Source organism: Dermacentor silvarum, chromosome 10, assembly GCF_013339745.2.
Source record: "Dermacentor silvarum isolate Dsil-2018 chromosome 10, BIME_Dsil_1.4, whole genome shotgun sequence".
NCBI classification, from domain to species: Eukaryota; Metazoa; Arthropoda; class Arachnida; order Ixodida; family Ixodidae; genus Dermacentor; species Dermacentor silvarum.
In genome coordinates this window covers 139,666,704-139,693,767 of record NC_051163.1, presented here as the reverse complement: position 1 = coordinate 139,693,767, position 27,064 = coordinate 139,666,704, and the positions used below count along the sequence as shown (strand labels likewise).

At 49.2% G+C, this 27,064-nt stretch overlaps 1 protein-coding gene across 5 annotated transcripts in view; it reads left to right on the top strand.

Annotated features, from left to right (window-relative positions):
- The window catches only part of LOC119430996 (nuclear respiratory factor 1-like), a 157,795-nt gene that overhangs the window by 85,905 nt on the left and 44,826 nt on the right, over positions 1-27,064 (top strand). For 2 of the 5 annotated variants that reach the window (XR_005187954.2, XM_037698462.2), the window contains exon 7: positions 5,667-5,906. The exons of 1 other annotated variant lie outside the window; for it this stretch is intronic. Coding sequence is in view for 3 of the 4 variants with exons in the window: in XM_037698462.2 (XP_037554390.1) it covers positions 5,667-5,906 (240 nt within the window). In the remaining variant the exon portion in view is untranslated. The remainder of the gene's footprint in view (positions 1-5,666; positions 5,907-27,064) is intronic. 2 more of the 5 variants (XM_037698463.2, XM_037698464.2) reach the window with 2 other exon arrangements.

Below are 27,064 nucleotides of genomic sequence, written 5' to 3'. Positions count from 1 at the left end.
GATCAGCAGCGGTGAGGCTGCCGGTGGCGCTAAAATGACCACTCCTTAGTCGCTGATTGGCCACTTCGCTGTAAGGCTGACGCACAAATGGGTCTCGGTCCCATGCTCTCTATGGCAAGGAAATCTACGGCAAGGAAATCTTGCCGTTCACAAACAAGACCGCCGTCAAACGGCGGCCCGCGAATGGCAAACGGCGTGCGGTGAGTTGACATGCTGGTAACTTGGACGGGCCTTACATTACATAAAACCCTTACATTAACTCATGTTACCGTATTTACCCGAATCTAGGCCGACTCCGATTCTAAGCCGACCCCCAAAAAGTTCGAAGTCCGAAAAAAAAAGAAAAAAACTTACCGCGAATGTTGGCCGAACAAAAAAGCGAGGACAGCATTCGCAAAATGAAACAGCATTTATTAAATTTGAACATGCCGAGCTCATTCTATGTCACCATCGCTGCTAGCCTCGTCGCTATCTTCCTTACTGCTGACATCTTCAAACAGTGCGCCATATTCAGTACCATCCAGCGCATTAGAGATGCTGCATTTTTGGAAGAAGCACACGTTGCGGCGCACGCAAAAACCATCTCCCGTGGCCCCCTCCAACGACAGACCGATGCCGAAGTTCCGCCCGGCTTGAACGTTTGACGATGCCTCTGCAGCTAGCACAACTTCCGTATTTACTCGATTCTCACGCTTCCTTGATTGTAACGCGCACCCGTTTTCCGTGAGGAAAAAGTCCTTTACCAGTACCGCGCACCTCATGCTTTAAAACTGAAATACAACTTTCTGTCATTTGCAAAAATACATTTCCTCCCGATGCACTGATGTTGCGATGAATAAAAAAAAAGTTGCAGTTTCGCCCGAAAGGCGATGCATCGAATGCGGTAGCAAATTAGTAGACCGCTATTAACAAGCACGGCGTCACGCGCGCTCAAGCAAACATGAACACATTTCTCTCGTTGACCGCGGAAACGAACTGTCAAAACGCTGGAAACGAAGCGCGCCTTCGTGCTAGCATGCCTCTCGCTTCAACATGGCGAAAACACGGCGCGCGGCGCAGTGGCGCACCGACGGGGGGGGATTCGGGGGTTGTAACCCCCCCCTGAGGCCGACTTAACCCCCCCCCCCCCCTTTTGTTTAACCCATTTTCTTTCCTTACGCATTTGAGTGCTGCAACTAAGATGTAAGACGGGCAATCGTCTGCACACTCGCAAAAAGCGCACTTTATTGACAATTTCCCGTGAAGAAATCGAAATTAGTGCTGTTTAGATGGTATTGGCAAACTGTCAACACCCCCCTGGCCGAGATCCTGGGTGCGCTACTGGCGCGGCGGACTTTACCCGTCGCAGATTGCTTTCAAGATAGGGCCAAGCCTGATCGTATCGCCGGAGTGGATCGTCGCAGATTACGTCCTGCTTCGGTCCACTGAAACCGTTCCGCATTGCTTTGCTGGCGAAAATCCTCTCCTTCTGTTTGCGCCAGTCACGCTCGCAAGTTTCGGATTCTCCGAACGCCCGTGATGCGGCCCGATTTCCGTCCGTCTCCGCACAGATGATCACTTTCCTTTTAAATGCGGCATCATGATGAACTCGGTACTTCATGCTGATAGATAGAGCAGACGCTGAGAACGTGAAGACAGACGGTAGACTATTGCTTAAGCACGTGTACTGCAGCACTCGGAGGAAGCTTCCGCATGCTACGGTAGCTAGGCACGACGCGCGTGCGAGGCGGCCATTTTGAAATGCCAACGCAGATTTAGGGTCGTGTTGAAAGTGCGCGTTAGATTCAAGTAAATACAGTATTCGTTTAGAAAGCGGCACTATAGGGGTACGGTGTCTAGAAGGGGGAGGTGAGAGCAATGGTGGCGGCGGAGTGTTGCAAGCAATCATGACAGCAGCGGCGGCGCTACAGTCGACAGCAAGATCGCTCCCCGGGCGCGGAAGGATGGCCGTTAGTGCCGCGGGTTTCGAAGCGGGCGTTTCTGTTCTCAATTAGCGGTCGCATATTTGACATAACTAGCGTTAAGCTAATGCATATCGTGCCTTGTTAGTAGAGGAGACAATAAATGAATAGCAGCTATCCTCTGATGAGCGGTTAAGTGTTAAAATGCATTAGATTCGGGCACGTCACGGCCGGCACAAATATTTTTCGCTCGTCTCGGTCGCATGCGTTCTACGTGCTTTCCCAAATCGTCGGGAGTGAAAAAAAGAATTATTTCAGCTAATGCGAAAAAAGATTATGCTAGTGGTGTGGGTAAAAAAAGCTGCACCTATTTTTAGGCTCGCAGTGAAGAGCTCCTTAGGTCATATTACTGCGACGCACTGCATCCTGCTCGTCAAATTGGTTAATACCAATATATGATGCTTTAGAAATCATTCCACATAGGAGTTAAATAAACAAACTTATTTTATTCGCTGATGAACTAGAACGGCGGGGACATGAAGAATACTCAAAAGGACGACATACAGTACTTTATTATATGATCCATTATACAGGGTGTCCCAACTATGATGCAACAAGATTTAAAAATATGCAAATGCCCCGTAGCTGTACAGAAACAAGGCAATGTTGTTTGCCATCACTTGTAGATACTCAGATTACTTTTGCATTCCCCCTAATTACATAATTAGTCTTCATTAATTAATCAACTTCTCAAATATTATAATTAGATGAGAAGTGTCAATGTGAACTTGTAGATTAACTTGAAAAACTACCGATACAGCTTTCTGTAGCTCAATACGTGCTACATAAAAGTGTTTTTCCAAGCGTGAAAGAAGCCCGCGAATACATGCAAAATTGCCGCGCGACTGGCCGCTCGAGGCACTTTGCGTGTATTCGCTGGCTTCTTTCATGCTCGGAAAAACACTTTTATGCAGCACGTATTGAGCAAAAGAAAGTTGTATGGGTAGTTTATCAAGTTGTTCTACAATTTTCACATCGACCCTTTTCATCTAATTGTAATATTCAAGAAATTGAATAATTAAGACTAATTATGTAATTAAGCGGAATGCAAAAAATAATTGGAGCATCTACAAGCGACGGCAAACAACATTGCCTTGGTTCTGTCCAGCTATGCGGCATTAGGATATTTTTAAATCTTGTTGCATGATAGTTGGGACACCCTGTAGATGATTCAACTGGGGTTCGAAGTTCAGCTTGCATATCTTCCAAGTCCTGTTTAAAGCCTTATATGCATGGGGCCCGAGCCGCTGCCACGCTTTAAGTTCCTCATCGTCATCAGGAACCGAGAAAAGGGATGTTTTTTTTCTTGTGCTTTAATTTTCTAGCAGAAACATAGCCTGTTGTGCAGCCCGGCGCAAAACAGTGCGTCTGTCGTTTCATGCGTCTTGCCATGGCTTCTTACGGCATGGCAACGTGTAAAACTATTGTCACCACAAGGAGGTACAACTGCACAGCGTGAATGCAAACAGAAATGAGCCGTGGAGCTAAAAGAACCGAATAGAACCATGCAAACCGAGCGCACTCGCTAGCTCCGGCAGCAGCCAAGCTACAGCGGAGGCATCTTAGTGTCGACGCGCGCCACCACTCGGCATCATGAATCACTGCAACACGCGCCCCGCTCTCCGACGGCTGCGTTGCTCCCACCTCCCCCTTCTAGCCACCGTAATAGTGGCATCGCCCATTTGGTGTCATTACGATAACGCCACAAGCGTGCCGATGCTGCACCATACCAATACTACCGATACGACGCAGGTCAAAATGGCGACGTCGCTCGTGTACTTCAGGTGGCTACTGGCGCGGCTAGTAGCGGCTGCGATACTGACTTTTCTAGATGGCGCTAACTATGCACCATATTTATCAGTTTCAGTTAAAAACTGGCGCGTTTTTTTAAAATCCTCGAATCTAAGCCGACCCTAGAGTTTCGTATGTGATTATTTGAAAAAAAACTATCGGCCTAGATTCGAATAAATACGGTAACTTGGAAAATTTAGTAATTGCCACTATGTTTACAATTTTATTCGGCCAGCCTGTGCCTTATTATACCACTTCAAATGCCATTTTAGAATGGGCCTCTTTTTGTGTGTGTGTGTGTGTGTGTGCGTGTGCAATACGTTTAGATTATGAAATGATTTAGTTTAAGCAAGCTGGCAAAATGGATGTTGAAACCTGCAGAAAACAATGCAATGAAACCTGCAATAAACAAGTAAGCCCTGGAAAATTGTTAGGGCCTTGAAAGTCCTTAAAAACCCTTTAATGTTTTCCTTCATAGTTGCTATGAACCTTGTCCTGGATCTGTATTGTGGTGGATTCCGCTTGCTACGTTAAGTTGTAAAAAAGGTGTTGGCCCTCGAAGCTCAAGTTCGACAGCAAAATGGCCTTTTTCCTGTCGTCCAATAACGCCTCGCCTCCCGCCGCCAGTAGAAACCTCTGGAACGAGCGCTTCCACACTTGCCAGGGTACTGGAGGTGTACTGGGCAAAGCAAGGAAAGGCGGCGGCGCGAACACCATGGTCGTAACGCCGGACCAAGGAGCAGTAGAAGTAGCCGGCGAAGCAGCAGCAGGGCGCAATTTTGCATCGTCCGTGCTTGCAGTAGTAGCAGTATAGTTGCAGAAGAAAGTTTCATCTCATCGCCAGTTGTTTTATTTTCATAAGTTGTAGTTGCCTCGACGGGGCGGCCGGAACGGCCGACGGCGCGGAGCACCACAGAAAAAGAGAACTTCCTTGGATGGGGGGAGAACTTCCTTGGCCAAACGTAGACTGACGTTTTCAACAGATGGAAAGGCGCAGTACACTTACATTGTTGGGAGCGGCGTTGCACTCAAGGCAATCCTTAACTGACGATATAACATATGCCTATGTTTACAATGTTATACGGCCAATAAAACTACTATCCCTACTTCGTATGGCTCTCCACTAATTTGTAGGGGTGTGCGAATATAGAAATTTTCTAATACAAGTTGAATATGAATACCTAGCTTCGAATTTCGAATCAAATATGGAATAATGATTGATATGCATATGTATTTATGAGCAAGTTGAATTAATTTGTTATGTTGCAGCGTTGCAATTACATTGTAATTGTTAAAAACTAGACTAGTAAGCTGTTATACTCAAACATTGTGGTTTGGCTCATGTTAACTTGGAAAATTTAGTAATTCGCACTAGCTGCCCTTGCCAGCCTGTGCCTTATTATACCACATCAAATACCCGTAAACTCGGAGGCATTTGACCCTGTGCCAGTCATCACTCATCGCACTTGCTGTCAAGCAATAGGCTCAGAATCGGGGATGGCGCTGAAAAAAGAGGGGGGGGGGGGGGAAGTGTGCAATCGCCGTGTCCTTTGCTACTGAGAGGCTAGCTTTCCTGCAAAGTATAGATTTTTAGTGGCTGAGTAGTAAGTATGCTTTACGGACGAAATTTTGCGAGCAGCACGAAATTGTAAAATTAAGCACATCACCCCATTATTCTTAGGTTAGATAGAAACAAATGCTAAAAACCATGTTTGCTCCCACACAGCCAGCGATACATTCGATAATATTCGAAGTTTTCGAATATTTGCACAGCTATCGCAATCGATGATTTGTCTTTCGGGCGAAGCTGCAACTTTCTTTTTTTTTCGAATCCTCGGATAACCTTAGCTGGGACATGCTGCATATTAGGATTAAAAAAACATTCTCCTTGACGGGGGGTGTGTGTCCCCCCAGCAGGTGTCGTGGACGCACGCCCTGCGCCAGATAGTGATCAACTGCTACCGCTTCCACGGCCGAGAGGACCTGCTGCCGGCATTTGAGGAGGACGACAAGGATAAGGGCAGCAAGAGCCCGACACCACAGCTGAGCCAGCAGCAGCCAGTCACCGAGGCCACCCTGTCGGCAGCACCCAGCGTGCGCATCGACAAGGTACAGTGGAGCACAGTGTCTGACAGCAACAATGGAAATGTTCAGGTGGGTGAAATTAAAACAAGAGGCAAGAGAAAAGTTGACTGCTGGTTTATGTGGCAGCAGTTGCCCAATTCTTATGTGTTCGGTGTAGAAGACAATGAGCACCCAAATCTAATGCACACCCAATTCTACACCAAGAAAAAATGCTGCACGCCTGTTGATTCTGGCAGTCGGATAAAGATGATACCTACAGGATTTACCTTCGCAGTGTGGACATCTGTTTATTCTTAATGTCCACCGACGTCACTCTCGGACAGCTCTTCCTCACCCTCTGTGCCTCATTTCGTGAATGTCCCACTGTGACTAGCCGCTTCACCAATGTGTCCTGCAATGTGTTCAAGACAAGACTCAGTGAAAACATGTGACGCTACTGTGTTTCTACTGCATAAATTCATTTGATGAGGTTTTTGTCATGAAAGTAGTGCGTCATCCTTGTGCTTGTCGCTGGCCTGCGCTCTACTTGCCATGCCAGTGACTGTAGGCTGTTGCCAATGTCGTACTAAATGTGGTTTCATATGAAATTGCAGTGCGCAGGCAATTTTCATGCCCGTTTTCTTGGGAAAATAAGCTGTGCATTAGAATTGTGTAAATGCTTTATCATTCATTGTCGCATGAGACTCTTCCACAGGCAGGCTGAAAATCAACCTTTCCTGTTTATGGGTAGTGAGTTCATTCACTGTCCTCTATCAGTGCCAAAGCCTACTGGGGTCACTATGGGGACCATTGAAATTTGAATTGTCCGGTAAGGGCCCATTTTCGGATAATGAAAGTTTTGGCCCACAGAAATGTATGGGGATCGAATTAGCGAGAGTCTACTGTGCACTGTTTGCCATGAAATGAAGTAATATCTATGCACACTTTTGTGTTGCTGACTCCAGCATGCTAGCTATTGCATCGTTGTGTTGCAATAGCTGGTCGGCCTTTTATGCCAATGAACTGCAGTACAGTTAAACCTAAATACAGTCGTATCTCGTTGATTCGAACACGCTTAATTCGAACTGACGCTGTGCTCCCGTCAAAGTTATGTGTATTCCTATGGGCAAAAACGCCCAGTAATTCGAACGCGAAAGCATTTGCGACGGTTAATAGACAGTTTTAGTTTAGCGTGGTTACCGGAATAGCGGGCGTACTGGAATAGCTGGATCGAAATGCGCATGCGCAGAACGCTAAACGACCCATACCGTTTACCGTGCGCACGCTATTTCTCAGAGTTAACGTTACCGTGATAGCGTGTTTACGTAGTGTACGTAAAACATGGCGGTGGTCCCGGCCGCCCGCTTCAAACTGAATTTGGAGTCGCTGTTGAATAATTGACTTCGTTGGCAGGAAATCACTGCGTAAATGGCTTTCGCTTACCTTCAGGCAGGATCGACAACATGTTTTTATGGATAATTTAGCGGAGTTTACGAGATCGCTTCTCCTTTTGAACGCGCCTAAGCCTAACGAAAGAAAATTTCTACTAGAGTTACTGTATATGCTACCAAAGGTAGCAGAGTTGCGCGTCTGATTTATGAACGCCGATCGTGCCTCCATTGGCCGAACGCCATCACGTGGGTTCCAAGCAACCGTGCACTGAGGAGAAACTGATGCTCCGGCCAGTTTCTTGTATTTCCCGACGCCGCCGCTGCAGCGAACTGGATTGACGCAAGTTAACGCTAGCCAAGTTCAAAGCGAATCTGGTCGATCTTGGCGTTCGCTGTTACGTGCGTGTCAGCTGCGGAACAACACAACATGCGCAGCAGATCTCACAGGTGTTCAATCGTAGTTCCATCGAAATTCCACCGTAATCAGACAAAAACAGCTAATATTGCAGTAACCAAGTGATTTCTACTTCGCTGCTGGTGTAAATTTTCGGCAGTGGCGTAATCGTGTTGCTGCCGAAAACTTACGCCAGCAGCGAAGTAAAATACACTTGGTTACTACCGTATTAGCTGTTTTTGTCTGTTTGCGCTCTGCGCCACCAGATGGCAGCACCATACAGGCCGCTCACGTTTACGGTTCCGCCAACAGGCCCCAACGCTCGGTCCGCCTGCGTTTACCCGATAACCGGACAAGCTAAACCTCTCTAATTGACCGGGTGCTCTGCTCCCAACTGCACCAATCGCTCGGAAAGCGGAAAGTTCCGAGAAGGTGCACAGGTAAACGCACAAGTCCAAAAAACAACTAATATTATTCGCGCTCCATCTCACGCCGCGCGTTAAAAATCAGCAGTGGCTTTTTTCTTCTTGACTATTTTATCTTGTGAGCTGTTTCCATGCGCTTTGTTTGCGATTAGACGGAAAAGCGGTCCACACGCGATGGAAAAGCGCCCATGGTCGACCGACGACAGGGTAGGCATGTCGCCTGCAAAAACGGAGTTCGGCTTCACCACATAGGTTTGGTTGCTTGCCAGGCAAGATGGCGGACCTACGCGCAACTCTGCTCCCGTAGGGAGCATATACAGTAACTCTAATTTCTACGAGATGTGAGCGCCACCTGTCGATAAAGTCAGGAGATAGGCGCGACGACGGCATATGGCCTCTGAGATGGGAGGATTTTGGAGGCTATGGTAGACAGCTTGTACTGCTTGTCTGTTTCGTTGCAGATCGACGGACATGTGAAGTAAAAATACAACACGCTCCTGGCTTCCATTGCGCTGCCTATCACACTTTCCGGACACACACACACATAGAATTAGGTGCCCTATATGCGAAATTTAAAGTGTAATGGAATAGCGTCCCGCATGTAAACTACGCTATCACGCTATACTAAAACTCTCTCTCTGCAAAGTTCGTTTGTGGAACGGTAACGCTATTTCCTGTAACCCCGCTATTACGCTAACGCCAAACTAAAACTGTCTAATTCGAACATACGGCACACCGACAATGCCCTCAGCAGCGCGCCAAATCACGAGGTGGTGCCTCCGACCGTCATTTCTCCGACACCGCCATAGAGCAAAAGCTTAGAAAAGACACCTCAACGCCACGCGCCGCAAAAGGAAAATGAAAAAAATGCGGCGGAAATTTCAGTCTCAAATGGCAAGGTCGCCGTTTATCCGTCGCACCGGAACACGTGTGTATGTGCCGACGTCTCAGCCAACGCTGCGGCTGCAGCGCAGAGGGAAGCAGCAGCGGAGGACCAGTCCGGCCAACTTCCCGACATCGGCAGAACCTGAAACTTCAGGGAGCTGGTTAAGCTGGTGCAGGCCGGTGGGAACAGCGGCGCATGCACGGCGGCGGGCGCGCACGAAGACGGTCAAAGGTGGGGGAGCTACGAGGAAGGGTGAGGGGAGCCACCAAAGCGACGGCGTTGCCAAGGCCAAATCCGCTTCTCTGCTGCCCTCCTCCCTCACCTTCGACGGTCTCCACGTGCTTGCACGCACGTCGCCGTGCCAGTGCCGCACGCTCCCTGTAGTTTCGTTTTCTGCCTTTATCGGGAAGCAAGCGTTGGCCGGCGGAGGCAGTTTCGTGGCCCTCGCTAGCTTTGTGCTTGCGCGCCGCATTTCACGACTCGCATCGTTCGTACATTGTGCTATGGTGCACAAATACTACAAAAATAAGACCTTCTTTTAATTCGAACAAATTTTCGGGCCCCTTCGATTTCGAATTATCAAGATTCGGCTGTATTGCGAATTCAGACTTAACCAACGAGATATATAATTTGGTTGACCATGCTGTGTTTGTATGGAGCACTCTACTGCTATAAAAGCCAAAAATGCAGGATCCGACACTGCATCAGTTATAGTGTAGCAAGTTTATTTGCACGTGGCTCTAAACACCCATTTTTAGCAAGCCTCACTTTACAGTCCTGCGCGTTTTTGGTCTTTATTGTGGCAGAACCAAGGTGTTAAAAGAAAGTGAAAATTCCAGTTGTTTAAAGTATGCGAAAATCACAATCACAAATATAAGGCGGAACCAATTTATAACGACAACCAAAATTTTTGATGCTGCGTAATGTGCCACGGTTTGCTCAATGCTGGAAACATGGCAGCTGTAAATGAAGTAGCCATCACGTTGACACAGCACCAAACCACAGCAATCTATGGCTGCTGACGGCCATGCAAGTGGCACTAGTTAGGCCTAGCAGCTTAGGCTGTACGGCTGAGACAAAAACTTGCCAATGGCAGGCGTACCGTATTTACACGATTGTAAGTCGACTCGAATGTAGGTCGACCCCCCCAAAATTGCATCTCTCAAAAAAAAGGCGGGGGGGGGGGGGGGGGGGGAGAAAAACCACGCGAGTGCATTCACACAAGGGAAATTTATTGACGGGGTTGCTAAGACTACTCATCGTCACTAGAGTCGACCTCACTGGCACTGCTGCCGTCATAGCTGCTGCGGTCCCACAGCACGTCGTCATCAAGTGCAAGTCCACACTTCGCGAATGACTGCACCACGACATCGCGAGGTACAGCCGCCCACGCAGAGAGGACCCACCTGCACACAGTAACCAGGGAGGCCAAATTTTCTCGCGCTGAAGCCGCCACTGCCGCACCACACGTTCACCGACTCCAAACTTGCGTCCTGCTGTGCAGTTGTTAGTTTCCTCGGCATGGAGGATAGCAGCCCGTTTGAACGCTGCTGTGAACGAGTGCCGAAAGTTCTTGGCACTCATGACAGGCGCGCCGATTCAGCACAACAGCAGAAGGGACAGATGCGCGTGGCCGTCGAAAACAATCGTATCTCAAAGAAAAGCTCTTCCGCCAACTACTATTACCCCCCAAACGACGGCTCATCCGCCAACTACCATACCCCCCTAACGACGGATCTTCCTCCAACTACCAGTACCCCCCAAACGGCGGCTCTTCCATGATCGATGCTCCCACAAGAGCCGTGCGCTCGTGGTGCGCGCAATCAAAATGTATGCAATACGGTAAATTAATACGCTACGCTTCTACCGTAACCATGGAAACGTAGGTGCACGGTTCGGTTTCGATTCTAAGTCGACCCCCCAACATTGGATTGCCAAATTTGAAAAAATGGGCCGACCTACAATCGTGTAAATACGGTAGTGACTGGCAACAAGTCGTCACAGGAAACTCGCCAGCAGTACGTTCATACCTGTGGAACAGTTTCTCGCAATATTACCTAGAGAGAAATCTGGCACCACTGTCGATGCGAGTTTGCTAGCTGGCATTGTGCTGCCATTGTGCTGCCTTGGATATGGGTGTCTGAGGCCTTGTATGGAGTGTGGCTTGCCCTAAGGCATGGTCATGGCTGCACAGATAAGGTTCCCTTAAAATAAAATCAACATAGAATGTTTTCATTCGCCTGTATTACATGCTTCAATAAGGTTTACTGACCTCCACTGCATAAGCAAGCGCTGACAAACAAAACCAGACAACAAGTTGTCGCAAAGCGAGAACAGGCCTTATCGTCTGTTCACCAATTTTAAGAGCCTGCTAGCACTTTATACATTTCATATAATGGCACAGCCAAGCATATGTACTACTCATTGAATAAAAAGTGTTTTTGCGTAATACCGTATTTACTTGCATAATGACTGCGCCCACCACTTTTCCAATCAAGAAGTGTTTTTTCCCCCGTTTCTGTTCCTCATCACTATGATTGCACCCTTAACTTGCTGCCGTGAAGTAGGAGACACACGGCATGGTTTGGTGTCCGATATGGCGTCCGGCGGGTACAGTTGTATCGGATGCCAAATTGTACCGTGTGGGTCCTACTTTTATTGCGATAGCAATTACCTGGACACTCCAGGCGCATTTTTGTGGTCGGTGCCGGGACCTGCGGCTCAGTCTCCCACGTTGAGGTAGGAAAACGTATTCCGTCACACGCATGGCTCCAGGGGGAGAGGAGGGAGGGGCACGGCGTAGCAACTGCGCATTGCACGGCCGCTTGCACCCTCTTTTGAAAGGGACCTGCGTCAGGGGTCAGCGCATTGGCAACATCAACACACCAGGACATGGGGTTGGAGCACCGGAACGCCTCACTTCCGAAACTTTGGTCGCAATGTCTTACAATGTTATTGCAAAGAGTGAATGACGGAAGTCCAAAGTAAAAAACAAAACCTTTTTCTTCGCATTTGGCTCGAAAGGAACTTTGTGCTGAGAGATTGGCAAGCCCTTGAGGGAGGATTCAGCCACTTGGCACCGCATTTCAGTCAGCTGCAGCAGCACTTGAACGGAGTCTTGCTGCTGCTTCAATCACTTGCTGTGAAGTCAGCCTGACGGCATGTGGCTAATTTGCTTGCTCACTGTCGTTGTGGGCAATGACAGCTCAGAACGGCCTTCGATCGTGGCTCTCACCTCCTCGTCCGTCAGTTGCTCGTTGTTGACAACAACGTTCTGAAATGTGACAAAGTCGGAGAAGAGAGAATGCCTCCCTGACCACACTGATGGGTCGATGGTTCATCATCTAGGATAGATGACTCTTTGCAGGCAGTCTCATTATTTCTCTGAAAACCTGTCTTCCTGAAGCAGTTGTTGATGGCATCAGTTTTCAGCTGTTTCCAAATGCTCGCCAAAACTTTGACTGGGAATCTGACGTCTATTTTTGATTCCCAATTATATTGCATGTCTAAGAGCAGGCGTTCGACAAGGCATGTACGGTAGGCAGCCTTATTATTATTATTATTATCTCGTCACTCGCAGTCTGGCACAACCGACTAGCACGAGAACATGACGACAAAATGGCGTCAACAAGTGATAACACCCAACGCATCATCAACATGCCCTCAAACTAGCTTGGCTAGAGGTTGGGCTTGGCCAGAGGCTGCCAATGCTGCCAGCCGCAATTTAAAGTTGCTGTGGCTTAAGCACGCAGACGCCGGCGTGGTCAAGCAACACAGCAAAAGTATGTTTTATAACCTGATTTTGAAAAAAATTACCGCTAACTTCGTTGGTTCTAGCCGATAGTCCGTTGTAGCGCGGTCCTATAAAAGCGAACTTTGTTGCAATGATAAAATAGGTAAAGCAAGCTAAGGTTGAAATATGGTCCGTTATATCCGAAAGTCTGTTATACTCGGGTTCGTTGTAACGAGCGTAGACTGTATACGTAGTGACAAACTCTATGCCTGTAGACCTCACTGGTGAGGAAGTGCGAGATTACACAAGTGGACTTGACTGAGGGCCGATGTTACTGAGCAACTGGAAATGTGTGTACGAAAGGAAAGCCTTCCTCCATGGCACATTCTGAACATGTGTGCATCTGATGCGTACAAAACAATGTGGGCTTACGGCTTTTCTTAGTTAGACCGCAGCCAGCAGGGCGATCCCGTGTGGTCACACTGATGGCACTCTCGCATGACAGTGCGAAGGATGTGTATGGAACTTATTATTGTTGCTGTTCCCCTGCCACATATTGGCACGAGCCACCATCTGGTGGTCAAAATCACCAGAGCTCCTTGCTGGCATGTTGGAAGCCTTACCGTATTTACTCGAACTATTGCATACTTTTTTCGGATAAAACAAGTCCAAAAATTGCGTGCGCATTAGAATCAAGTCTGACCCTAAATCAGCGTTACCATATAGCCCTCTGCATTTCAAAATGGCCACCTCGCATGCGCTTCGAGTCTATCTACACTCTAGCCAGTAGCTGCCGTAGCTTCCTCCATGTGCTGCAGTGTTTACGCATTAGTCTACTACCGCATGGGTTCTCAAAGTGGGCTCGACAAGTGTCTAAAACGGCGAACATGAGGTGCGCTTGATCCAAAGAACCGCCATTACTCATGCCCGAGTGTCAAAAAGCACATCACAGTGCGTAACAGCAACGCGCGAACTGCGCAATAAATACGCAAGCAGCTTGTAGCCACCCAACCTCTGAGAACGGGCAGCGCGCCTAAGCTTTCGCACTTGAAATCTCGGAGGCCGTAACTTACCACCATGCGCCTTTCTCCTATTTGTAGATAGGGTAGGTGCCGATAGCGTGCGCACTGACCTATACGTTGGAGAAAAAATTAAAAAAAAAAAAAAAAAAACGCGGAGCAGCGCCGCAGAAGAGCAAGAACGGCGTAGCGTCCAACCGAAACGAAGCGGCGCAGTCCGCATCGTCGTGGTCCTCAGCTTGCACCGTGGTCCGCAGCGGCAATCGTACGCGGCAAGTGACTGACAGCAACGCCGAAGCGCTTTGTGCCTAATTGTGCCTTTAAAGCCTCTATTCTTGCGTTTATTGCCACGCGTAACACCGCGTTCGCGGCTAGTCGCGTGCCTCCGTAAGTGCGTAGTCGCTATCTCTGATCGCGTCGATAACCACTGCAGTTTCGTCCGCAGCGGTTGCGGCAAATAGTTTCATTTTCACTCGATGCGCGCGTCGGCTGCGTGCCTTCACTACTGCGTAGTCGCCTCCCATGGCAGCGTCGATAGCGACCGCAGTTTCGTCCGCACTTCTTGCTGCGAAAGGTAGCTTCGTTTTGACTTGGTGCGTCTGTCAGCCGCCTGCCTTCTGAACCGAAAGGTCGCCGTCCATGATCGCGTCGATAGCGGCCGCGGTTTCGTCGACAGCGGTTGCGGCAAGCAGTAGTTTCGCTTTTACTCAGTGCAAAGCTGTTGAAGATAAAAAAGCACCGGCTACATCGCGATGGACGGACAATTTGTTGGCGAGCAGCTGAGTGGCGAAAAAATAATCGGGATGTGCGCCCGTTGGTGCAAAGCGCGTCTCAGATGAAAAGGCGCGCCGCGAAGGATGTCGCGTGGCCTTCGCCGCTGCTAGCGCTAATCAGTCATGAGATGAAGAGAATTTCAGCTTCCGCACTGGTCTTGTGCTAAATAGAAACAAGATTTGACGATTCATTGAGTAAATAAAAGCGTGTTGACGTAGTGCAGCATTTGTTTGTTTTCTTGATACCCTCGATAATTCGGTTAAATCAGGGGGGGGGGGGGGGGTTCCTTGGCACTTTATGGAGCTTAGCAGGGTTCCCTGGGATGAACGTACCTGAGAACCCCTGGTCTACCGTCTGTCTTCCCGTTTTCCGTGTCTGCTCTATCACCATAAAGTGCTGAGTTCATCATGATGCCGCATTTAAAAAGAAAGTGAGCATGTGTGCGGAGACGGACGGGAATCGGTCTGCATCACGGGCATTCGGAGAATCCGAAACTGGCGTGGGAGACTGGCGCAAACAGGAGAGTATTTTCGCCAGCAAAGCAATGCGGAAGGGTTTCAGTGCACCGAAGCAAGACGTATTCTGCGACGATCCTTTTCGGCCATGCGATCGCCTTGGCCCTATCTTGAAAGCGATCTGCGATGTGGAGAGTCTGCCGTGCGCTTGTTTTCGCCGGGTCGCCATGCTAGCACGAAGGTCAATTCGCTCGCCGCGCTTCGTCACTCTAGCGTTTTGTCAGCGAGTTTCCACGGTCAACGAGCGAGAAGTGTTCATGTGTGCTTGTGCGCGCATTACTCTGTGGTTGGTAATTTATTTAGTAAGCCAATGTTTGCAAGTTTATACGGCCGATAAAACTGCTATTCTTACGTCGTATATCGTTCTACCAATTTGCCATCGCAATAGATGCTTCACCTTTCGGGCAAAACTGCGACTTTTTTTATTCATTGCAACTTTAGTGCACAGGGAGTAAAAATTGTATTTCTGTATGAAAGCATGAGGTGCGCGGTACTTCGAGGGTCACAGAAAACGGGTGCGCGTTATAATCGAGTAAATATGGTATGTGTTCTTCTGTGGGGAAGTTTTAATTTTTTTTCAGCTACCATATTTACTTGGATAATGAACAGACTTTCTTTGCGCAAAGTTGGGGAGTGCGTTTATAATACGGGGGTAAACTTTTGAGCAATATTTTTTCCACTGCCACCTCTAAAAAAGTGGCAGTTTTGCCCGAAAGGTGAACCATAGATTACGACAGCAAATGCGTAGACAGCTGTACAAAGTAAGGATAGTAGCTTTATCAGCCGTATAAACTGACACCAGCATGGTATCTGCACATACAAGCAAACTGAACAAAGCACCCTCGATGACTGCTGAGACTCGCTGTCCAAACTCTTGTGTGAGGAAGCGCGGCAGCAACAGCGAGCGAAGTGACCTTCGTGCTGTGTATCGTTTCAACACAAACTAAGTGGCAATAACGGAGCACGCACAAAAGTATAAGCTGCCGTCGCACCTAGACTCAGCCCCCGACGAAGATCGCTTTCAAAATAGGAGGTGCGCGGCCATGCATTGCGCGGTTGCTGCGCCGCCTCCCTCGCTCCCCTGCCTATAGAATAAAACCATGCACGTGACCAAATACGGCGTGTTTCCTCCGCGCTTTCCTCCCTCGAACGCAGGAGATAGAGCCGCGATCGCCGGTGCCGACGGCAAAAATGCGCCTGGAGTATCAATATGACTGCTATCGCAATAAAGGTAGGAGACACAAGGTACGATTCGGCCTCTGATGCGGTGTCCTATACAATCGTACCCTCTGGACACCATATCGGACGCGGAATCTTACCATGTCTCTCCTACTTCACAGCAGCAAGTTCAGGGTGCGTTTATTACGCGGGAGAAAACAAAAACAAATTTTGACGACTAAAGTTGGGGGTGCGTTCATTATGCGAGTGCATTCTTTGCGAGTAAATACGGTATATTAGTGTGTGTGCTTGTAATGAATGGTGGAAGGCAATGCCATGTTGTGTGTGACTTCATTTTAACAATGTTCGACTGCGGTGGGTGGTTTCCTCTGCAGTGTAACAAATTGCCTGTGTTCCTCTGCGGGGTTAGTCGTACTGGTTTGAAGTATTTCAGTTTTGTTGCCATCCAGCGCTCCATTTGGGCATTGTTTTTTTGTTTTTTTTTTGTTTTTTTTGGTTTTGTGAAATCTGAATGAACGAGGTTTTACTGTTCTGTCAAAAGTCATATATACACCATATATTTGTGTAAGGACCACGCCCGTGCATTGGCCACACGCATTTTCCAAGGTATGGACTTTGTCACTCGTGGCTGTGGTGAGCTTTCTTGTGTTATTATCAATAACCTTGTGTTATTGGTGCAGTACATTGGGGTGATCTTCAGTCTGCTCAGTCTGCTATTCAGTCGAAATAACTGAAAAACTGAAATAGCCAGAGCAAAGTTACAGGAAGTCTACTTTATTGTTATTTATTGCAATCAGAGGGCTTTAGTACGAGAACATTCAGTGAACTCGCAGCGATGCGCCACTATCTACATTTCAGTAGATGCTGTTGACCACCAATGCACAGGTTTTTGTTCGTTACTAAATGTCTGGCACGGCCAAAAACAAGACGTAGGCAAAGCAGACATAATCACGTACTCATGTACAGTAGAATCTCCGTGATACAGTCAAACCTGCTATTAACAATAGCGGTTTGAACTACCGTATTTACTCGCATCTAACGCCCTCGATTGTAATGTGCACTCGTTTTTTGTAGCCAAAAGAGAAAAAAAAAAGTGCTTTACAGTACCGCACCCCTCATGCTTTCATACAGAAATACAAGTTTCTCTCATTTAGAAAAACAAAGATTTACTCCGAATGCACTAAAGTTGCGATGAATAAAAAGGAAATCTCAGTTTTGCCCAAAATGCAAAGCATCGATTGCGATAGCAAATTAGTACACAGCTATAAGAAGGAAGGATAGTAGTTTTATCGGCCGTATAAACTTGTAAACATTCGCTTACTAAATTAACAAGCATGGGGTCACGCACGTGCGAGGAAACATGAACACATCTCTCTCAATGAATGCAGAAACTCGCCATCAAAATGCTTTAGTGACAAAGCGCGGCAGGAGCGTCGAGCAAATTGACTTTTGTGCCAGCACGCCTTTCGCTTCAACGTGAATGGCGAAAACACAGCACACGGTGGACTCCCTGTCGCAGATCGCTTTCAAAATAGGGCCAAGGCAATCGTATTGCCAAAGTAGATCATCGCAGGATATGTCCTGCTTCAGTTCACTGAAACCCTACTGCATTGCTTTGCTGGCGAAAATTTTCTCCTTCTGTTTATGCCAGTCCCGCATGCAAGTTTCGTGTTCTGCGAACGCCCATGATGTGGCCCAATTTCCGTCCGTCTCTGCTGCACACATGATCACTTTCCTTTTAAATGTGGCATCATGATGAACTCTGCACTTCATGCCGATAGAGCAAACGCAGAAAACGGGAAGACTAATGCCTAAGTGCACATACTACAGCACACGGAGGAAGCTACGGCAGCTAGGGCTCGAAGTGCGTATGAGGCGGCAATATTGAAATGCCAGTGGGGATATGGTAATGAAGATTTAGGGTCGAACTCAATTCTTACGTGCACACAATTTTTGGACCCGTTTTATTTGAAAAAAGTATGCGTTAGATTACAGTAAATGCGCAGGGGTGGGACTCCTGCACCAATTGCGCCATTTTGATACAAACGCATATTCCTGCGCCACGCTGCGCCAGAACCGCTTCGGGTGTGTCCTTCGGCAGTAGCCGTGAACAGCGAGGTGATTCGTTCCCCAAAAAAGAATGCATCCATTCACATTCCGCAGACCGCGCGACGGCGCCTCCCACCCAGTTTCTCATGACTTTTCGGTGTATCCGGCAAGTGGCTGGCGCGCGCGGTCACTTTGGCCTGTTGTCACTGCTGTTGGAATGACCAGGGAGGCTGTATTTAGAGTGTACTAGACTATGGTTGAGTGGGCCGAGCGGCGCGGCGCTCTCTAGCTGAGGGCGCTGCGAGCGAACTAGATTTTAGGGAGGCGCGCGCTGCAGCGGGTTCAGTGGATGGGTGTCTCTTTCCCCAGGGCCAGTATTAAAAATATTCCAATCTGTCTTTATGCCCACATGGGCGAGGGCTGAGCCATTTTAACATTTCGTGAAAAGCTAATGGCGGATTTGGAATAAAAAGTCGCAGTTTCGCCCGAAAGGCGAAGCATCGATTGCGATAGCAAATTAGTCGACAGCTATACGAAGTAAGGATAGTACAGTAGAACCCCGCTGTTACGTTTTTCACGGGACCGTAAAAAAAAATGTAAGAGCCGGGAAACGCAAGAGCCAGGAAACAGGAAAAATTGATAAATGGGAGTAGTGTTGAACTGCACACAATATTATTTTAATTCTTACGTGCGACAAAAAGTAGTTTCGCCCGACAGCCGAAGTATCGATTGCGATGAGCTATACAAAGTAAGAATAGTAGTTTTATCGTCTGTATAAACTTGTAAACATTCGGTTATTAACTAATTAACAAACATGGTGTCAGCGTCCACAGGCAAACATGAACACATCACACTCGATGAGCGCGGACACGCGCAGTTAAGCGCCGCTGCAGAAGCGAGCGAAGTGACCTTCGTGCTGTTGTCTATCGCTTCAACCCAAACTGAGCGCCGAGAACACGCAGCACGCACAAAGCCACGAGCCGCCGACGCACCTACACTGCGTAGAATCTGCCCCCACGCAGATCGCTTTCAAGATACGGCCCGCGGGACCGAGCGCGCGCCGCCGCGCAGTATGATGCCAGAGAACAACGCTGCCCGCAACCCCCCCCCCCCCCCTCGCTCCCTCGCTGGTGCCTCGAGCGCAACGGAAGGAGGCGCGCTTCCTCCCTGCTTTTCTTTCGCGTGCGTGACGCGGTCGTCGGCTCCCCTCGCACGCTTTCACTCGCACATTCAGCATACGGCCGCGCGGCTTCCCTCGCACGCTTTCACTCGCACATACACCATACGGCGCGCGGCGACGTATGCTGTATGTGCGAGTGAAAGCGTGCGAGGGGAGCCGACGACTGCGTCTCGCGCGCGAAAGAAAGCATACGGCGCGCTGCGACGGCGTTATCGCCCTTGGACTTTATACGGAACATCTATGAGCCAAAACCAATTTTAGGGCCGCAACGCGTCATAGACCTCATCTTTAGATAGCAAAAGCGGATATCAAAGGCCATATTTTTGCTGGCGGAAACCGAAAATACGTAATAAATGTCGCCCCCAGCACTTTGGGCGGCCAATGCCATCGTCAAGCAACCAAGCCAAGTGACATGAAAAGTCAAAATGGCCGCTCGGGCCGGCGCAGTGTGGCAGTTCGCAACGTATGATGCGGGAACGGTCCCACAGTTGCGACGTAACAGCGGGGTTACCAATGCATTGGGTTCTATGGGAGCTGTGCCGGGACCGGCCGAAAACGACGTAACAGCCGGGAAAACGCAGCACCCGGGAACGTAACAGCGGGGTTTACTGTAGTTTTATCATCCATATAAGCTTGCAAACATTCTAACAGCATGGTGTCATGCGCGCACAAGCAAACACGAACACATCTCACTCGATGACCGTAGAAACTCGCTGTCAAAACGCTGGAGTGAGGAAGCGTGGCAGCAGAAGCAGCGAGCGAATTGACCTTTGCGCTGCCTCTTGCTTCAATGCGAATTAAGCGGCAAAAACACTGCGAGCACGATGCTATAAGCACTCTCACTCTGTCTCCATGGCAGATCGTTTTCAAGATAGGGCTCGCGCTGTGGCACCATACGTGCTTGCACGCGCCCGAAGAGGGCGCGCTTCCTCCCCGCTTTCCTCCCTTGAGCACACGAGATTTGGAAGCCATCGTCTGCTCACCCTCGCACTCTTTCACTCGCACATACGGCATGCGGCGACGATGTTATTGCCCCTGGACTTTATGAGAACATCACGACGATGGCGGAAATGCGCCTGGAATGTCCATATAATTGCTCTCACAATGAAGACAAGATTGGAATAGTTTTACGTTATACCAGCCCAGGGTTAATTGCGGCTCTCTGGGTATGCGGCGACGAATGGTGACCCAGAAATTGTTAGCGCGTCGATTGGACGGCATAATTAGAGCATTTTCTACTATCACCTAAAGCGTCGGCACGAGGATATATACAGTTAAACCTGCTTATAACGAATTCCTAGATATAACGAAGTTTTTCTATTCCCCGCCGTTACTCCATAGAAGCACATGTATTTGAGACCCCTACGTAACAAAGTGGCAGCGTGTGCAAGGCGGGCCTGCATCCCTCGACCCAGCGATCTTGCCACCGCAGGCGTGACCTTTCCCCCTCCCTTCATTCAAACCTGATCCTGCCGCTTGCTGCAGCTGGCCTAACCCGCCAAGCCGGCACTCTCCTTTTCCAGTTGATGTTGCCGACGTGCTGGCAAATGCTGTGACACATCACACTCGATGAGCGTGCACACGCGCTGTCGAACGCTGGCAACATGTGGAAGCGCCGCTGTAGAAGCGAGCAAAGTGACCTTCGTGCTGTTTTCTATCGCTTCAAACTGAGTGCCGAGAACACACATCACGCAAAAAGCTACGAGCCGCCGATGCACCTACACTGACTAGACTCTGCCCTAACGCAGATCGCTTTCAAGATACGGCCCGCGCGACCCGCTGCACAGTACGCAGTTGATGCCAGAGTACAGTACAACGCCGCCCACTATCCCTCCCCCCTCGCTTCCTCGCCGGTGCCTCGAGTGCAACAGAAGAAGTTGCGCTTCCTCCCTGCTTTTCTTTCTTGCGCGCGCAGGATTTAGACGCCGTCGTCGGCTCCCCTCGCACGTTTTCACTCGCACATACAGCATACGGCGCGCGGCAACTGCGTTATCGTCCTTGGACCTTATACGGAATATCTATGAGCCAAAACCAATTTTAGGGCCACAACACGTCATAGACACCATCTTTAGATAGCAAATATGGATCTCAAGGGCCATACTTTTGCTGGCGGTAAACTAAAATACGTCATAGTTGTCGCCCCCGGCACTTTGGGCGGTGCCAATGCCATCGTCAAGCCACCAAGCCAAGCGACATGAAAAGTCAAAATGGCCGCCCGGGCCGGTGTGGGGTGGCAGTTGGCAATGTAGGATGCGAGAATGGTCTCCCAGTTGCAATGCAACAATGAGGTTACCAATGCATTGGATTCTATGAGAGCTGTGACGGGACCGGCCGAAAACGACGTAACAGCCGGGAAAACACAGCACCCAGGAACATAACAGCGGGGTTCTACTGTTACACTATACGACGCCATTGTGACGCTCGCTCTTCGTTTTCGATGCCTCGCGCTTGTGCGAAACGACACACGTCCACGCATCCAGTACCTGGTGTGACATTCCAAGGATGAGTGCTTCGACGAAAACGGGTGTGTGTTACAATCGAGGGCGCGATAGAATCGAGTAAATACGGTAAGCGTTTCTTTTTTGAATTTTCGTGCCGAACCTGCATATAACGAAATCCTCTTTATAACAAAGTTTTTTTTGAATTTGTCAATTTCGTTATATCCAGGTTTAACTGTAGTTCGGTTGTAGTTCCACCTATGTTTTCGGCTTTACAGAAAAACATGCGCTGTGCCGCCTCTCGACCCACTCTTCTATATTTTAGTACGCTATAGCTACCAACCGTGCTTCTACTGTGCACTTTGTGCTGGTTTATTCTCTGTTTCATCGCGGTTTCGAAGTTCCCTGCCATATTCCAATGGTGTTAGATTGGCCTGCTCCAAACTGCTCCAAAATGAAATTTATTCTTCTCCAAGCTGCTCGAAAATGCAATTTTGTCTGCGCCAAGCTACTCCATAACGTAATTTTACTTGCTCCAAAAATTGCTCCAAAATGACTTTGGGTAGTCCCACCTCTGAATGCGGTATATACAGTAAAACCTCATTAATTCAACCCTTGTTGATTCAGACAATCAGTTAGTTCGGGCTTGTCCTTTAGTCCCGGCAGGCATATGCATTATGTAATGTCATCACACTCTCGTTAATTCAGACGTATGTGGCCGCACACAAATTAATTTGGACAATCCTCGAAGCGTGGCGAGCGTGGAGCGCCGCAAGTGTGCAACGCAAAAACCAAGAGCGGTGCCAGCGGCCAACTGAATTGAAGCGGCGGAGTCCGCATCGCCATAGTCATCAGTGGGAATCGTACGGGAATGACATAAACGTGGAACGCTTTGTGTCTATTTCTTTATTACAGGAGTATTACTCAGGCTCGCGCATGCGGACTTGACCCTTCTTTGGATCGCACCGCGACAGTAGGGCGGCAGTCGCTCGCTAGCACTTTTGCAGCAGCCCTAACAGTAAGAGCTGTGACCCCTGACCCGCAGTTTGCAGGGAGTTGCGACCACGGAGGGTTCAGGCCCGGAGACAGGGCGAGCCTATAATTTAAGGTATTTATTTACCTTAGTTTTACCAACAATGCAACAACAACAGCCAAAACAAAACCACAGGTGCAGATCATTCCGCACGGCTGAGGCGAAAACCACAAAATGGGGGAAACACAGAAGAGGCTGATAAGGGTTCAACTTACCATGGATCCGTGCTATGGCCCTGGGGCGGTTATTCGCTCACAAAGGCTAGGCGTTGCAGGGGGACGGCGTGCGGAAGTCTCCGCTGCTGAGTTGAGTTGCATCCATTCACAGGCTCGTCAGCCAAAAGACCAAAAACGCATCGGGCGAACTGCGTTTCTCCCGAGCAGTGGAGACTGAGTCTCCACAGTTCGAAAAAAACTAAAAGCAAATGTTACACGTTTGTAAAACATTAAGGCGAAAGCCTCATTGCACTCTTGGCACACCTTTTGTCACGAGTAAGATATGTTTATGAAGAATTATGGCAACTGTGTGCCAAGTGTGCCATCACGCTTTGGCCTTCCATGTTTTACAAACGTGTAACACTTGCCTAATCTGCTTTTGTACCTTCTCCGTCGAAGCTTTGTCCATCTGAGTGCACGACAGACCTCACCGTAATCGCCACACCTACTGGTAGTCGGCCAGTGCCGTCAGCATCTTCACAGAGGGAGGGACAGTATGGGAATGCTGGCATGATGAGTGGCACCACAGCCAGCTGTGGAAGAAGACGACTATGAGCAGGGGCATGAGCACGTCTCTGTGATGTGTGCAATTACGCATGCGCCCCTTAAGTAAGCCAGAATCGTGGAGCAGCTCGGGGAACCGTGCTCGTCTCGCACCCCAGAGGCCTGGGTTCGGTTCCCACCCAGACCGAAACGTACAATATTTTCTTTTCAAAGACACTAATTTACTTTGTTTACAGGAACCTCCCTGAGAAAAGTGACGTCAATCCAAACATTTGTTTATGTGTTTTTACTCTTGAGGCGTTGGCCATTTTTCGTCACAGTGCAGTTTCGCCAAGGTTACTGCCATGCCACGCCAAGGGCGCCGCCAACATAGACCCTTAAGCCTTAATAAAGGGAAAAGAAGGTAGGGGGTGCCTCGTCCACAACATCAAAGCAAGGCTCAAAAGGCAGCAAGAGGAGCCTTCTCCATGCTACCCTCTGCGAGCGCACACGTCGTCGTCGCGTGATAACTGTGCGTGGCCGCTCCGAGGATACTGGAATGAGCATGCATTCCCGCATCCCTCCCTCCTTAAGATCACCCTTGAGCTTCGAAGTGGCCGTCATCACCTAGGGCTTTTCCGAGAGGGACGTGCTACTCTGCCATCAACAAGGTTGTGTCTACGTTGGTGAGGGAGCAGCTCGAGGTGCAGACTGCCGTAGTCGCCGTGAAGGTAGTCGCGAGCTAGGCCGGGACAGTGAATGATGGTGCAGAGCAGCTTGATGGTTGATGATGGGGTGTCTGAGGCCAGACGGCAGCTGGGTCCGGATCACCTTGCTTCTCCGTGGCGGTGCCTGCTTAGTCGGACGTGCTGTGCCCATGACGGCCACTCAGTTTCTCTTGGCTGCCGCATGCGTGGTCTCCGAGCAAGCCTCGAGCTGGCGCAGGAAGGCTTTCTGATGTGCTTGGAGGTGATGTGCTTTGGTATGGTCAAATACATTTCGTCCTGCTCGTCCCGACACAGCCTTCCCTGTTGGCGGCCCCCGCTGCTCTCACGGTTTCTGGCACGCAAGATCTGCAAAGGCGCGCATTGACCCACCCCGAACGATGGCCGGCACCTTGTTGCACAGCAGGGGTCCACTCTCTTCTTGTGGGCGAAGTGTTCTGCTCGGCCTTGGGGCTAGGTGCTTGTTTTTGGGGCTCGCAACTCGGTCGCGGGGTTGTGCGGGGCAGATCTGTGAATTCTGCACTGCTTCCACCATTTTGCACCGGAAGCTGTTGGCTGCCTTTCTCCCCTCGTTGCTGCTTGCTGGAGGATTCGTTTCTTTCACTGCCTCTTGTATGAAATGCGTTACTTTCTGTTTACAGCCTGCTCGTTCTTATAACCACATCAAAAACTATTTTTTCTGTTTTTGCACGGCTCACGATGGGTGGTCTGCAGCGGCAACAATTTGGTTAGCCCTTCTCACTTCTGCCAAAGAGAAAGTGCATGCTCGCTCTGGAAGGCTGCACACTAGATATCGGAGGAACATGCCATTTGCGCACATAAAATAGCCTCTGCAAACCGGACAGAGTTAGTTCTTCCGAGATCGCAAGTTGTAGCGCCGCACTGGGCTCGAAGGTCAAGCAGTGCCACCCGATGCCACTGCCTGCAGGCGCGGGAGAGCGTTTTCCTCAGGCCACACGTTTGTTTTGTCGTAGTTGGGTTTGAGATCACAGACATGCACCGATTTGCTGATCAGTCTTAGCTTCAAGTCCACGTGCCTGTACACGAGCGAGGAGACGGTCTCTCGCACGCAGTGCGGTCCTGTCCATTTCGGCACCAGACAAGTTGAGAATTTCTTGCTTGCGTCGCTTAGGACGTGATTTCACCACAGCACTAGGTCGCCCACCTTGTAGTACTAAACCTCCTGATGAGAGCGGTCGTACTGTGCTTTCTGCTTCACACGAGTAGTGCTCAGGTTCCATCGCGCTTTGCATAAAGTGTTTGTTATTTTTGCGTGCAGCTCAGTCGCATAATCGGTGCATGTCGACGAAGCAACGAGTTCCGTGCTGTTGCGTTCCTGTAGTGTACATTCTACCAGATTCAACGGCTCCCTCCAAAGTTTGAGAGTTGTGGGTGTAAACCCAGTCAAGTGATGCACTATCGTGCTGAGAGCAAGCCCAATTTCAGGAAGACAAGTTTCCCAGTCGCTGTGCATCTCCACAAATGCAACAAGCATTTGCTTGATGTAAGGGTTATTTACATGTTACATGGGATTCACCTGTGCGTGGTATGTGGTTGTACTCCTGTTCTTAATGCCAAGAGCTGCACAAGAGTCCACGAGAGTTTGGCAGTCAAGTAGCAAGCATTGTATGTTATCAACTGCTAAGGATAGCTGAATCATGTGAACACTTCGATCAGCTTCCCCATGAGTGCTGATGGCTTTCGTAGGGGGAACAGTTCCACCCACTTGCTGAAATTGTCTGTGACGATGAGAAGGAATTGGTTCCCATTGGTGTACTGGGGTAAGGTCTCTAGACGCACATGCCACAATTGGCCAAGGCTGTTGATCGGCTGCATGAGCCCTGGTGGTCGTTCACCACACGGCTTCATGCGTTAGCACGCATCGCAAGAGCGGGCGCAGCGCATCACATCCTGCTGGCTTCCAGGCCAGGTAGCAAAGCAGCCCAACTTAAGGTAAGTCTTATGGCCACTCACATGCCCGGCGAGGCATGTATCGTGAAAGTAGGGTAATAGTGCTCCTCTCAGCATACGTGGAATCAGCGCTTTGAAGGACTCATGTGTATCCTTCTCTGCGGGAGTGTTTCTCAGCAGGACACCGTCGGAGTCTAGCAGTTGGGAATCCCGCGCTGCCGGGCTCCTGAAGCCCATCAAACACTTACCGTATTTACTCGAATCTAATGCGTACTTTTTTCCCGATAAAACAGGTCCAGAAATTGCGAATGCGTTAGAATCGAGTACGACACTAAATCTGCGTTATCATATAGCCATCGGCATTGCAACATGGCTGCCTCGTACGCGCTTCTAGCCTAGCTGCCGTAGCTTCCTCTATGTGTTGCAGTACGTATGCTTAGGCATTAGTCTACCGTCTCTCTTTCCGTTTTCTGCTTCTGTGTTTGCTCTATCAGCATGAAGTGCTGAGTTCATCGTGATGCTGCACTTAAAAGGAAAGTGATCATGTGTGCAGAGACGTAGGGAAATCGGGCCGCATCACGGGCGTTTGGAGAGTCCGAAACTTGCGTGTGGGACTGGTGCAAACAGAAGGAGAGGCCTCTTTCACTGGAGTTTGAGGTATAGTATGAGCGCCTGGTGGGGGTAAGAAAAGTTGGCTGGGTAGTACCAGGTTGGGTAGTAGTGAGCCCTGGCTGTAGTGAAGCATGCTTCTAGCCTGAGTTTTGCGTCAATTTGCATGTTTTTCTGCCCTGTTGTGAGTGTGAAAAGACTCGTCGCTTGTCACAGACCACTCTGCGAGCTGGCTGTAGCCTAGCTTTACAAAAATGGACACTTCGTATGCCGTGGGACGTAATGCTGG